The 14,432-nt window shown below is 44.4% G+C and overlaps 2 protein-coding genes across 3 annotated transcripts; one reads left to right on the top strand and one right to left on the bottom strand.

The window, feature by feature from the left end:
- Window positions 1-14: 14 nt before the first annotated feature.
- On the bottom strand, window positions 15-5,791 carry dtl (denticleless E3 ubiquitin protein ligase homolog). Its single transcript, XM_079291408.1, has 15 exons — window positions 5,650-5,791; window positions 4,784-4,921; window positions 4,592-4,684; window positions 4,450-4,511; window positions 4,059-4,179; window positions 3,713-3,778; window positions 3,437-3,552; window positions 3,276-3,349; window positions 3,066-3,172; window positions 2,868-2,972; window positions 2,457-2,569; window positions 2,258-2,347; window positions 1,981-2,104; window positions 1,129-1,802; window positions 15-755 (listed from the first exon to the last, which is right to left on the bottom strand). Exons 1-15 carry the CDS (start codon window positions 5,699-5,701, stop codon window positions 690-692), a joined length of 2,001 nt encoding a protein of 666 aa, XP_079147534.1. The 5' UTR covers window positions 5,702-5,791; the 3' UTR covers window positions 15-689.
- Window positions 5,792-6,708: 917 nt separating this feature from the next.
- ints7 (integrator complex subunit 7) lies at window positions 6,709-14,383 on the top strand. 2 transcript variants are annotated; one of them, XM_079290816.1, is made up of 20 exons: window positions 6,709-6,885; window positions 7,032-7,161; window positions 7,500-7,646; window positions 7,738-7,875; window positions 7,969-8,015; window positions 8,176-8,375; window positions 8,608-8,730; window positions 8,816-8,933; window positions 9,064-9,198; window positions 9,323-9,420; window positions 10,138-10,377; window positions 10,605-10,742; window positions 10,881-11,087; window positions 11,342-11,536; window positions 11,714-11,817; window positions 11,913-11,981; window positions 12,411-12,543; window positions 12,669-12,767; window positions 13,599-13,784; window positions 13,980-14,383. In XM_079290816.1, the coding sequence occupies exons 1-20, from the start codon at window positions 6,792-6,794 to the stop codon at window positions 14,259-14,261; spliced, it is 2,883 nt and encodes a 960-aa protein (XP_079146942.1). In that variant the 5' UTR covers window positions 6,709-6,791; the 3' UTR covers window positions 14,262-14,383. The 2 variants fall into 2 exon arrangements, with proteins under 2 accessions (XP_079146942.1, XP_079146943.1); XM_079290817.1 differs by lacking the exons at window positions 13,599-13,784; window positions 13,980-14,383 and having other exon boundaries at window positions 12,676-12,768.
- The last annotated feature ends 49 nt before the right edge of the window (window positions 14,384-14,432 follow it).

Genomic DNA, 14,432 nt, shown 5'->3' on the forward strand with positions numbered 1-14,432 from the left:
AAAATCTGACCACAGCAAATTTGCATCAATGAAATACAAAAGAACCAAGCAACGATCATTTGTTATTTTGTACATATAAACAACTTAAGCATTAGTTCAAGAAATAACATTTTGCAGAATTTGATATGGGTAAGATTGAAAGAAAAAACAATTAAACCCATACATGCAATAAATACACTTTGTGACGTTCATAAAACTACTCAAAGATGTGGATCAAATAAATCGTATTTTTTAAGATAAGAAGAATTTAAAATGTTCGTATTTGCAGACAAACATTTTCCTCTGCACTTGAGCATTAATACCTGGTTGAACAACTTCATTAACTGTGTTCTTGTATTAAACACTAATGTATATCTTGAAGTTGTCGGTTTTGAGTAAAATGAATGATTTACTCACCAAAACATACAACATTTTTGTCAACCAGAGATTGCACAAGAAAATTGCGCAGCTGGCAACTGCAAAACCCATTTCCCAATTCAAATAAAAAAAACAGCCTCTTGGGATTTGAAAACTGCAGCATCAATTATTTAGAATGACTGTTTTGTCAAACTATGCAGCCCAGGCTCATGTAATCTGGATTTACATTAGTCTTCTTAGAGGCTTATTGTCTGTCAGTTCAGGTTAAAAACACTCAAAATAAAAAAAGAATCTATCTTTTCAAACAGAAGCACAAAGCATCTCACTGTGCGTCACTCCAGAGCCCTTCTTGTGAAATACACGGAGATTTTCTTCATGGTTTGTGGTGAGCGGATGGTCTGAAAAACAAGACACAAAAAAATGGTGACCTGCAATATTAATATTCATAGCTATAAAGCATCCCCATGCACGTAAGCATTAGAAACGATGGGTCAGGCCTCAATTACAAAACAATCATTCTGTGCTGGTTGACAGATTTTTACGGTTTATCAGTTTTCCCTTCTTACAGCCTTCAGGCCAAGTTAAGCTAACATGCAGCTAGTCAGATAGTGCTTATCCTAAAATAACTTCATTATTCCAGTCTTCCATAATCCAACAGCTGTGTCAAAGACATTTCTATCCTGACAAGGTGCTCCACATGATAGACTAACACAAACTACTGAGTAAAGGTAAAAGCTGGTTAACTTCTGAAGCAGAGATTTTTGTGCTTACCGGTGAAACTGGTGTCTTGCCTTCTTGTTTCTTAGAGGCGCTGGGGCTTCTGGGAGTACTGGGGCTTCTGGGAGTACCGGGGCTTCCTTGACCTTTCCTCATCTTTTGGCCCATCTCTGACAACCAGTCCTTTTCTCTGGGAGAGCAGTTCTCCTTGCCCCTCTGTCTCGGTGAGACATGCTCGTTGTCCTCTGTGCGACAGTCCGTTTGTAGCCGGCTCTCTTGAGCAGGGCAGCAGATCCCAGACAGGGCCCGGCTTCTCTTGGCCGCAGGGTAGAGTTCAGTAACACAGTCGCACTGTTCTGCGCCCTCACAGCCGGCAGATGCTCCGTCACCCGTCTCCAGCCTGCGCTTGGCCCGTCGTTCTGTGGGAGAGGTGGTGCTGCTCGCCGGGCTCTGGGGACACGGGCTCAGCACCCTGCGGGCCAGAGGGCTGAGCTGACCCGGAGACCCACAGCTCGGGGATAACCACTGTTTGATAGAAGATGGCGTTCTCTGGCGAACAGCAGCAGCACCCGTAGCACCCTGTGAAGGGATGGGTGAGGTGGTGCTGGAGGGCAGAGGCAAGGCAGCGCCACTGGGAGCACAGGCAGCCAGCTGGGGGGACGCCAAGCCTCCAAGACTCTCCGTCCTCCGGTTCTTGGCAGGAGTTGTTTCAGCTCTGATTGAAGGCCCTTCACAAAAGCAGAAGTCCTTGTTAGTTCACCGTGAATACTTTGAATGATACATTTTGCATTCATGAGCAGGACAGCCGTGATTTATGATAAAGTAAGGAAACAAAAGCATACAACAGCCATCAAAAGACATTGTATATATTGTTAGAAGGTGGTTCATGATAGTAGTAATGTTTACTTGAGGGAGCTTTAGGACGTGCCCAACCCACGAGGTTGGCCTCTCCCACTGAAGATGGTGCTCCATCCATCTCCCGGTGAAGCCTCCAGATCCGTACAGTGTGGTCATCAGAACAGGAAGCAATCTGCAAACAGAGCAGTCGGGATTAAAAGGAGGTTTCATCCATCTTCCCAGCCTATTGAAACAGCTCAGCACCACAGCAGGGAAACACAAAAACCTCGGGATCATACTCTGATTCCTTGGAAAAAACAGAAACATAATAGTTTTGTTGGCTTACCTTCGTAAAATCGGTCGGGCACCAAGCGACAGATGTCACTTCCTCGCTATGGCCTTGGAGCATCATGGGAGGTTGTTTAGGATCAGAGATCTGAAATGTAAAATTAGACGCAAGTTGCTAAAATACACCATCACAATCACCCTAAAACATTACAAATGCTACAACATTTTAACATGGCAACAGAAAACAGAGACAGTACCTTCCAGACGTATGCGTTATTGTCACTTGAACCACTGGCCAAGAACTGGTCATCTGGGCTAATAGTGGACTTTACATAATATGAGGAGTTCTGGTGGCCACTGAAAACAGCCACTGTGGAGGGAAACAAAACAGCAACATGAGAATCACTTGATAAAAGTTACATTCAGACTCAGGACTTCAGATATTTAAAGCTCTGACTTTAAGATATTAGAATGTTTGTGGAAGCACACAAAATCCCTGCGTCTCTACAAACAGTGTCCTCTTGCTTTCCCCTCTGCTCCCCATGACGATTAGAACAAAGGACATTCGCTTGCAGCCCCATCTAGTGATATGCAATTAATTGAATTAGGGATTAACTGTAAAATGTCCATTTTGGATCAGATACACAATATCTGGAGTCCTTGATCACCTGGAGTCGTTTTCATTCCGCTGACGTTGAACATGTAGATACTATCATCGGTACAGTTACTTATGACGTTGGACCTCGTGGAGTCCAGAACGAGTCCAGAATAACCTGCAACACATGCAAAACATACAATCAGCTATTTATGGTCATTTGCATATTTCAGGTAAACAGGACAAAAGGCAGTTTTTGTACAAAACTAACCCAGTCGCATGCGCATGCAAGAACCCGGGTACGGGTACGTCTGCAGGGGAACAGGATCCTGACGGAGTGCGGTGTAGTTCTTCCTCAGATCCCACATCTTGATCACTCTGGTTCAGATGAAACAGAAAATATATTTGAACCATGTACTTCTATTTGTCATTTTATACTGGCTTGCTGCATGTTAGAAACAAGAAACTGTTTGATTCTTACCCATCAACAGCCCCAGAAGAGATGAGGGTGTGCTGATCCCGAAACAACACCACCGTGACACTCTGCTGGGTATCCTGCAAGAGAGACGAGTCACTCAGCGATCAGACTTCCTTTTGAGCAGCCCAACCGCTCACTTCACGAACGTTGTGGAAGAAACTCACCACACTGGGAGCCATGCCACGTGTGCTGCTCCGCCTCTTCTTTGTTTTGGCGGGAGCGTTGGTCTCCGCTTTGTTATGAGCGCCACTGATCTGTTTCACCTGCCTGTAGAAACCATCTGAGAGGACACAAACGCATGAGATACCCGGACTAATCTTTATGCATTTTCCCCATGAGGCCTTATAACAGTTTAGAAATTAAGATTGGGTCTGACAAAACACTAAATATCAACACAATACAAAAACAAAACCGGTGTAATTTAAATGTCTAATCGATACCTTTTTTGCTGCACCTGGTGTCCCAGACCATAATATTTCCATCTCTGCCCCCAGTACAGAACACAGCTGTTTAATAGAAGACAAAGCATCATTCATGCAAAATATATCATATTTCAATGAAAAATGTCCCATGTAAATACAGTGTATTTTCTTGATTTTTAAATCCAATTATTCATCTTAGCAATTACGTATATGACAACAATAGGTGAGAGTGTTTATCAACATTTCAATAAATAACAGGTTGTCAAAGCCACAACCACCAACACAGTGTTTTATGGCGTCTTTTGAGAGAAAACAGGGAACGAAATATACCCCAGAAACGGTATTTGGTGACTTTATAGTGTACCTTTCTCCCAGGGTGTGAATGCAACAGACTTGAGGCTACAGAGGTGACCCTTGAAGCTGCCCAACAGCTCCCCTGAGTTCACGTCCCACAGCCGGGCCATCTGATCACCAGCAGCAGTCACCTAAGAATGACCAAGAACATGTATTTTAAACAAGGCTGCATTTGTTAGAAAAGGGAGTTTCTAAGTTGCTTTAAATGCTGCAATACAAACAGGAGGAGATAATGAGGAAATACAAAAAGTCATGAACAAAATAAAACCAGACAATTATCAATGAATGCGTTAACAATATCTGTGTAAAGCTGTATTGATGGCCAATGCATTTAAAAGATGTTACTGACATTCTGACTCATAGATGACGAATAATATTGCACGCATTAGATTTGAACTTACCAAGTGAGGCTCCCCCGGTACCCAGGCTATGTCAAAGACAGCATTCTCATGAGCCAGCCATTCTGCAGACATTCACACACCATTAGTCCCATATTTCCTAATAACAGAACTGCTGTGAGTTAAACTGAGTCGTCACACATACCTTTAAGGAGTGGCTTTCCCCGGCTCTCTGTGTTGTAGATCCTAACGATGCCTTCTTCATTCGCCGCTGCGAGGACGTTCTGCATGTGCCCCGCTGAGGAGAGACACACCCCGTTAGACGGATGAACGGCAACAGCTCCTCGCTCTGTTGTGTGTATTCTGAGGATTATGTGGAATTGTTTGGGTGGGTTACCAGAGGAGAAAGCCAATCCAAACGGCGGCACAGGGTCGCCCAGGTTTCCATGGGAGATGTGTTCATCGTGCCGGACGCACTCGAAGCCTCCCAGCAAAGAGCTCAGAGGGTACCTGGGCCGGGGGTCCACGGGGAGGGCTGAGGAGATCAGAGAAGAAAGTACATGGAGTCAGACACTGCACTAAAACTACTAGCAATACTGATACTTCACCTATCTAATGGCTGCAGTTACTTACCATTTTACAGGCTATGATTTGACATTTACTTCTCAGTTTTAAAAATCTGTAATTAATGGCAGTAACTCAATATGATCATTAATCAATGTTTATTGGCATTTTATCGTCGTGTTCAAATGGTTTTACCACATTCTGTTATCCAAATTGTTGTTTTTACAAACAGATGAGAATGTATATCTGAAAAAAGTAGTCACTGAAGGGCTTTTTGCAGAAGTTAGGAGTTATAATGCGTAACAGTAGAGCGTCCGTTTCTTTTTATCATATGATTGGGCCTCTTACATGTTACATGTTGTGGTCGCTATTGTAAAAATGTAATTATTAATATGGTGATATTGACACATTGGAGAAGCGGCTTTTTAATGCAACGTCACGTTTAATGTTCGCTCTTAAACTAACATCAGTTTGAGCTCATTTATTATACTTATAGTTAGACTGCTATGGGAACAGAAACAGCACGCGACCAAAGATCCAACTAAACTACGGTGGGTTTTACCACAATTAACATGACACATTGAGGTACACTTACATTACCCTTGATGTTAACCTAGCATAAGTTTAGATAGCGCTATAAACTACAGGGCAACACCCGAAAAGCTCCCCAAATATCCGCAAACACACTGATTATCTCACCATTAAACCTTCGTCTGCCAGCTCCTCTGTTGATTATTGAGCGGAAAAGCATCCCTGTGCCCTACACTCCAGTGGAGGACGATCTGAAATAATATTCAATAACACGGAGACGTTTGTCAGATTAGCTGGAGGTCTTTTTCCGTGAGCTGATTGCTCTTCTTTCCCGCGAACAGATCGTCTGAACAGGACTGAATCCCCCGCTAAACAGCGATACGAGCTCCCATTGGTCGAAAGAGCCGCGTCCTCACGAGCGTCACATCCACTTCCTTCCTGACGGGGTTCTGTAAAGTTCACCAGAATAACTACCAACGGATCAGTGTTTTAATTAGTGATGGCGAGATGAAGCCTCATGAGGCATCGAACCACTTCAGCCAATTGGTTCGAGAAAGGGTTCATTTCTCGAAGCTTCATGTGCACACGAAACCACCTACTGGCCAAGTGTATAATCACAGGCAGCTGTATCTGAACCACATAATGTGATGCATTGAATTTTTGTGTCTGTTATGGCTGTTGGGAATGACTATGAATTACAAAAATGTATGACCAAATAATTTCTGTACATAAATTATCACACATGCATAATAAAATATTTTTTGAATGTATTCTGTGTGTAAATTTGTGTGAAGCTCCAATTTCCTCCTTATTCTCATGCAAGGCACGGTAATTCCTTAGCATGGATGAGGTGTTGTTATTGTACCCCAACTCCTCCCCTAAATGAAGCAAGCCTCGACACACGCTTCGAAGCGTCGGCACTTCTCGTAACATCACTGATTTTAATTTATTGCCTACATTTTCTGTCAATATATAATTGTATAATATCGTATTTTTCTTCCTTTTTAAAATGTATTATATTACAGTTCTAGTGCAGCATTATTAATACTGGATCATTGTTGCATTATTGCAAGCAGTACTTAAATACTGTATTTATTCAAAGTAATTTTAGACACTAAGAAAGTTGGCTTCAAAATGTAATGAGTTACGAGCTCTTTATTGTGAAAACCAAAACTAGACCAGAAATGTTGTTGCTATAACATCCGGTTTGAGTGTGTCTAGTTCGCCGCCTGTATACATGAAATGCTAACGGCTCATGGGTGCTGTCAAGACTGTTTTTTGTTTCTGCTGATAAACACAACTACCCAATAATGTCGCTATCAACTGCACGGTCTTTCTTATCAGAGGCTTGTTATGGCGAACAAGAACTTGACGCAAATTCCGCTCTCATGGAGCTGGACAAAGGTGCGTAAGCTAGCTTGCTAACACGTTAGCATCGGTTGTAGTCTGATCCTGTGTATTCTCTCCATGTGTTGGTTTTTGCTCAATGTTACCGTCTATATGAGACCTCCCTGCCTTTGTTGTGACCTGTGGCATTGCTTCAATCCCAGGGCTGCGGTCGAGTAAGCTGGGGGAGCAGTGTGAGGCTGTGGTGCTCTTCCCAAAACTCTTCCAGAAGTACCCGTTTCCCATCCTCATCAACTCTGCTTTTCTGAAGCTAGCAGACCTCTTCAGACTCGGGTATGGATGCTTCACGTGGTATTAAGACAAATAGCTCATTGACAAAATGTGACTGCTTTCCAATTCTGATTATAACTTATCTCCAAACTGCCATATGTACAGTTGTCAGTTTGTTACGTACACCAGGTCAAAAGTACAGCAGTCTATGACAAGATTAAAACAGCAATAAATCTAAATATTACACTCACCTCTCAATAATATACAAAACAATTAAACTGCACCGCTAACCACATCCTGAAAGTACACTTATTAACGTGTGTATGGCGTGTCGTTAGTTAAACTGGTTTAATTGTGGCACAGATCTCTCTGTTTATAAAAACTTGTCGCTCTGATTTCAGGAACAATTTTCTGCGCCTCTGTGTGCTGAAAGTAACTCAACAAAGCGAGAAACATCTGGAAAAGATCCTCAACGTCGACGAATTTGTCAAAAGGGTGTTTTCAGTCATCCACAGCAACGACCCTGTGGCCAGAGCCATCACTCTGAGGTAATAATCGCGTAACGCACCAACATCTGGTAACGTTGTACTGCTCTACAGAACCAGAGAGGATGAATGACACCTTTTTGTTTCGATTCAGGATGCTTGGGAGTTTGGCCTCTATCATCCCAGACAGGAAGAACGCCCACCACAGTATTCGCCAAAGTCTGGACTCCCATGACAATGTGGAAGTAGAGGCGGCCATATTTGCTGCTGCAAGCTTCTCTGCACAGTCAAAGTGAGGGAAAGTGTTGCCTCACCTGAGCTGTTGTGCATATACATGGGATGATGTTTTGTATACGATACATTTGGTGTGTTTTTCTTTTTTCAGAGACTTTGCAGCGGGAATTTGCAACAAAGTCAGTGAAATGATTCAAGGTAAAAATCGATTCAATACTTAAAAGGTCATTAGGGGATATTCTGTGAATACATATTTTATGTAATCCACAAATTCCTCATGGATGTCCAGCAGGTGTTTGTAGACTCGTTATGTCCTCTCTGTATTGACCGTCCTCTTGCACTCATTTCTCAACCTCAGGGTTGGACACTCCAGTGGATCTGAAGCTGAAGTTGATCCCCATGCTGCAGCACATGCATCACGACGCCAGCTTGGCCTCCAGCAGCAGAGAGCTCCTGCAGCACCTGGTGAACTCGTACCCCTCCACCCCCATGGTCATCGTCACCCTGCACACCTTCACCCAGCTGGCTGCCTCCTCCCTCATCGACATCCCAAAGCAGGTAAAACCATGACAGAGCTGTGCCTCATTGTTATAGGTTAGGTGCTGTAGTGTGACGTTCACACATAGAAATGTATACCTTTGATGTTTGGCTGTTAATCAGATGGATGTCAGGAGACATCGTAGTCTTTTATATGTGCAGTACACAATTGAGCCACACGAGGGATCCTAAATGTTTGTATTGGTCTGATCACTGTAGCCCACTTTACATTTAATCTAATATTAATATACAGTTGCAGCTCCTCCTTCAATACCTGAAAGGCGACCCGAGAAAAGCCGTGAAGAGACTCGCAATCAATGACCTGAAGCTTTTGGCTAAAAAGGCCCCTCACCTCTGGATCAGAGAAAACACCCAGGTAGAGATTCAGAGTCTGACTCTGCAGTGTTGTCTTGATGGAGGTTTAAACTCTGCAGGTAATCCACTGTGTTTCATCTCCGCAGACCCTGTGTGAATGTGCCTTGTCCAGCCCTTACAGTAGCTTGAAGCTGGGGATGTTGTCCGTCCTCTCCACCCTCTCTGGAACAATAGCAATCAAGCAGTACTTTGATAGCTTGACAGGTTGTGTTCACTTTTAAATACAAAGACAAAAGCATTCCTTATGTAAAACATGTATTTTTGCTGCTGATTCTGTTGTGAAGAAGGGATCAGCTCTAGACTGATGGCCGCTCCTCTCAAACATTCCTCTCAGGTGGCTCTTCGGTTCCCCCCCGGCTCACTGACCTGGTTAAACTGGCACAGGAATGCTGTTATCATAGCAACCTGGCAGTGGCTGCTCATGGGGTCATAGTGCTCTCAAACATCGCCATTTCCTGTCCAGAAAAAGGTGAGTTACAGCAAATAGATATTTAGGTAATTAGCTATTCTTCTAATCAACAGCTTGACCTCACATCTAACCTGCTGATGTTTGCTCTTAAGGCTGAAAGTGTTGCTGTGTTCCTCCTCCTCAGATATAGTGCAGCTGGAGCAGGACACGGTTCTGGGAGTGGAGTCCCTTCTGATGCTTTGCAGTCAGGACAGCAGTCCCAGCGCACAGGCCACGCTCAAAGTAAGACCACTTCCGAGCCAAAGGGCTTTGATTGGATGACTAGGGATGGGTACATTTGGTATGTTTGTATCACAGAGTACAGAAGGCTGGCACCTCCTGTAAAGCTGCATCAAATGCCGAATCATTTAGTTTACTTATTCTTTGATCAGAAAGTTTCTGATTTCAATCCAAATTTTTGCAAATATAGTTGTTGTGTGACTACTTGTGTTGGTAGAGCATTTAAACAGTTTAGCCTCTTTTGGTAAATTTAAATGACCTTTTGTAGAAAAAATGTGAAGGACAACTACCGGTAGTATCTTACTGATAATACTTTTACATTTCAAATGATATCTAGCTGTAGATGTTCAGTGTAGAGGGAAGGTGCCATGCCAGATGTTCTTGATTAATTCATGTTAACATAGGAATGTAAAACGTTGCCGTCTGAGACATTTCTGATGTCGTATTTTGATTTTTGACTCCGTTTACATTTGTGTTATTTGATACAAAAGCAAAGATGCATGCGGTGTTCATCTCTAACATCTGATAGAAAAATGACTGCAAAATGATTTTTGGAGCCTTGCTCATTAACGGTGACAGCCATTAGACCAGCACACGTTACCTAAACTCAGTCATCCACCTCCTGGAAATGTAAATGATTGTGTTGACCGTCATCCATCCCGTCTCTACATCATGAGCTAGTCACACCCATTCTTCTACTTCCCCTTTTTCCAACCCTAGACAGCCCTCACCTCGTTGGTCAAACTGCTGAAAAGTCGCCAGCATCTCAGCCAATCGGCGGTGGACTTCCTGCTCGGCCAGCTCCACTTGTCCTGCGACTCCTCTCGCGTTCTCATGTGCCACGCTCTGGCCGCCATCGCCACCCACCTGCCGGTGCTGGGCGACGGCATGCTGGGAGATCTGGTGGACCTCTACAGAGTGGCCAGCCACTCCTCCACTGACAAGCAGCAAGAGCTTCTGGTGAGAGATTGTGCCCGAGTCAGACGTCAGTAGATTAAAGAGTTAAGGGACTCATAGCAGCATGTATCTATGTTCTGCATGTGCAAACCTGTTTACAATTCGAACTATAACTTGTTTTTTTACTGCTAACCCACAACTCTGTTTAAATAGCTGACATGCTCTCGTATTTATACTTGTATGTCTCTTTGGGATTTCAACGCTCATCCTTCCCACGGCGATTGCTGCAGGTTTCCTTGGCAACAGTGATTTTTGTTGCCAGCCAGTCGTCTCTGTCGGCCGAAGTGAAGACCGTCATCAAGCAGCAGCTGGAGAACGTGGCCAACGGCTGGACGGTGTACCGCATCGCTCGACAGGCCTCACGCATGGTAATCTCTCCTGCTCGTGCTTAACCAGACCTACACTGTAAAAAGTAGGCAGAAGCGTCCATTTGTTAGAAGCCACAGAGATAGCGCCGCCAAATACCTGCGCCTGAAACATAATGGAGTATTACCGTTGATCTGCAGGGGTGCCACGAGTTCTCCAGCGAGCTGTACCAGAGTCTGCGGACCCGCGTGGCGTCGGAGCACTTCTACTTCTGGCTGAACAGCTTGAAGGAGTTCTCCCAGGCGGAGCAGTGCCTCAGTCACGTGGAGGACGGAGACTACAGCGGCGCCATGACCGCCATCGCCGAGGCCCTGCGCTCCTACCAGAAGGGCATCGCTTCCCTCACGGTCGGTTAACTTTCAGGCCTCTGCGTGTCAAAAACCATGAATACAATCCCTCCTTCTGCTTCACTAATGGAGGAGATTAAAAGCTGCTGATACTCAGTCTGGAGAGTCTTGTAATGAAGCTTATTTCACAGCATCTCAACTTGTTAAAGGATTAAGTCACCTAACACCTGATTGTATCTCGTTAGGTCGACTTGACGTGACGCCGGTCAGCTGTAGAGTTTATGTGCTGTGATCTGATTAATCCCTCCCTCCAGGCCGCCAGCACTCCTCTGAGCCCGCTCACATTCCAGTGCGAGTTCATCAAGCTGCGCATCGACACCCTGCAAGCCCTGTCGCAGCTCATTTGTACCTGCAACAGCTTGAAGACCAGCCCTCCTCCCGCCATCGCCACCACCATCGCCCTCACCTCAGGCAATGACCTGCAGCGGTGCGGCCGCATCGCCATGCAGGTAAAACACTGATGCACACCACATACTAGATGGCATCAATTTCTCAACATTTAGGGGAAGCTTTTGACACGTATTATTAACCAGGACCTAAACTTAATTCGAGGAGATGAGATGATTAATAGCCCGGGTGTCCAAATGTAGTTAATCATCAAGCCTCTGCCTTTCTTCTTCCCCCAGATGAAGGTGTGCATGGATGAGTTCAGAAGTCTCGCAGCTCGCTACGCTGATCTCCACCAGTCGTCGTTTGACGCCGATTATGCCACCCTCTGCAATGTGGAGCTGTATCCTCAAACGTGCCTCAGTCACATCACACGGTTCTCTGTTTTGACTACCCTGGTTACTCCGCTGTAGTTGTCTTTAACTGTCTGCTGCTCAGGCAACAACAGAGCTGTTTGCTGGTCTCCCATGTCATAGAAGCGCTGATACTGGACCCACAGGCTGCAAGGTGAGGGCTGCTGTAGTCCACAAAGCTGGAACAATTATTCATGGTGGACATTTTCAACTGAAATGTTGAGACACAAGGCCACCTTTAGCATCTGTAAGCTACAAAGCAGAGGTGTTCGAAGACCTCGGATGAGACCAAAATAATGTTTTATTTCTCTGTTCTCCCTCTCTTCCTGCTCGCCTGCATATTAAACCTTTTAAATGTTTCATTTTGAGAGAAATGCCATCCTGTGTTAACAACTACAGCATGATGTAGGTTTTTCTGTAAGCTGCACATTTGCTGTAGACGACAACGAAATGAAAGTAAATGCACTTTATTTAATTTTATGTTACGTGACTGTTTTCTATTGACAGTGCTTTGCCATAACATGCAGGCTTCCTCCGGGCAGACGTGTCTGTAACAGATCGTCTCTCTCTTTCTGTAATCTAGCTTTCAGGAGTACGGCAACCTGGGCTCGGTCCAGACCGAGAGTGACTATGAGCGCCGGATGATGTCCGTCTTCAGTCGTGTGTTGGAGGAAGTGGAGGGCCTCACCCAAAAACACCCTCCTGTTTCACACCTGGTGAATCCCTTGTGATCACATTACTTATGCTGACAATTTAGCTGAAAGGTGTCTAGAAGTGCAGATGACAGACAAACGCTCTGCTCTGATAATGTCCATAACTTGTTGTTGTTGTTGTTCTGCAGCATACAGGTTGTCTCTGTGATGCCGTCATAGCTTTGCTCAAGGTCCCGCTGTCTTTCCAGAGGTATTTCTTCCAAAAGCTCCAGTCAACGAGCATTAAGGTACAGTAACAAACTTTAATTAGAAAAGCACAAAAATTGAACGTCCCAATTTACGACAATAGATGCCAAACAGATTGTAAAACTTAAGAGACAATAGAGAGCTCCCTGTACTACTTTCTATTACTAATGTATGATTTATCTCCTGAGGAGATAACTAAATGCTAGGGGTGTAACGGTTCACAAAATTCACGGTTTGGTTCGGTACGATACAGTGGAGCCACGGTTCGGTACGTTTCGGTACAGTAGAAAACTATAAATGCCAGAGAAACGTACTTGATTTTAAAATATATTTATTCATTACAACTAACATCATGAAGTTATTCTTTGACTTTGAACAATGATGGAACTATACCTGAGTGACTCATCTTCTGGGGTGTCTTCTCAGCAACACATAAGCATAAAAAACAAAAACTGCTCCTTAATGTTCTGTAGTATTGTTACTTACATCTTGTATTGTTACTTACATCTTGCAAAAGAGATTTTTAATCTCAATGGGACTACCTGGTTAAATAAAGGTTTTTTTTAAAAACTAAAAAAAGCGTATTCGGTTCGTCATGCGTACTGAACCGTGAGCCTCGTACCGAACGGTTCAATACGAATACGCGTATCGTTACACCCCTACTAAATGTAGTTCACTTACTCTTTGTGTAGTTTTATTGCATTTACATATCCTCGGGGCAACACTAATTACAAAAGGAAGAATGGGAAAAGCCACACCCTCATAACGGATAACGTTTTTGGACACACTGTACAGTTGCAGCTTCATACAACGGTCTCTGTTTAGCTTTCTTAAAGCTGACTGATGTACTTCCTTTTACAAAACATGTCCAGCTTGCCCTCTCTCCTTCCCCACGAACGCCGAGTGAACCGATCCTAGTGCAGAGCAGCCAGCAGCTGACTCTGAAGGTGGAGGGGGTGGTGCAGCACGGTTCAACGCCAGGACTCTTCAGGAAAATCCAGTCCGTCTGTCTCAATGTCACTTCAGTCCTCCAGAGCAAGACAGGACCTGACTACAAGGTAGCTAGTGTTTGCCTTCCTCTCTGGTTAATGCTCAGATAGGGTGCTCTTAATCCGTACAAACAGTGTAAACACAGCTGAATGCTGTATTTATCCACAGATCACACTGCTCTGATGTTTGCACTCGCATTTGTTGCCGTCTTGCTGCTCCAATGATAATAAGACCGACTCCCATATTCGTCTTTTCCCTTTCAGGTTCCACTCGACACTAAAACCAATGAGATCGAGCAGCAGGTAGAACCCCACAACGACTACTTCAGCACCCAGTTCTTGCTGAACTTCTCCATCTTGGGCACTCACACCGTCTCCGTGGAGGCCTCCGTGGTGGACGAGAGCGGCATCGAGTGGAAGACCGGGCCCAAGACGACGGTGTCGGTCAAATCCCTGGAGGACCCATACTCCCAGCAGCTCCGCCATCAGCTGCAGCAGAGTGGAACTCAGCCGGCTCCACAGAGGAGTGCATACGCTCGCTTCTAGCGAACGTCCTCTCAGCGCGTCAGCGTTAGAAACTGTTTTAGCTATGGTGTTGTTGACCTGTTTTGTAGCGACTGAATATGTACATACTTTTTCAGTGATTAAAAGACCATATTTAATTTTAACGCGGCATATTGTGTGTAATCCTTCCGAGGTAATGTTGACCAGGTGTAA

The sequence above is a fragment of the Melanostigma gelatinosum genome (genome assembly GCF_949748355.1).
Source record: "Melanostigma gelatinosum genome assembly, chromosome: 19".
In the NCBI taxonomy this organism is placed as follows: Eukaryota; Metazoa; Chordata; class Actinopteri; order Perciformes; family Zoarcidae; genus Melanostigma; species Melanostigma gelatinosum.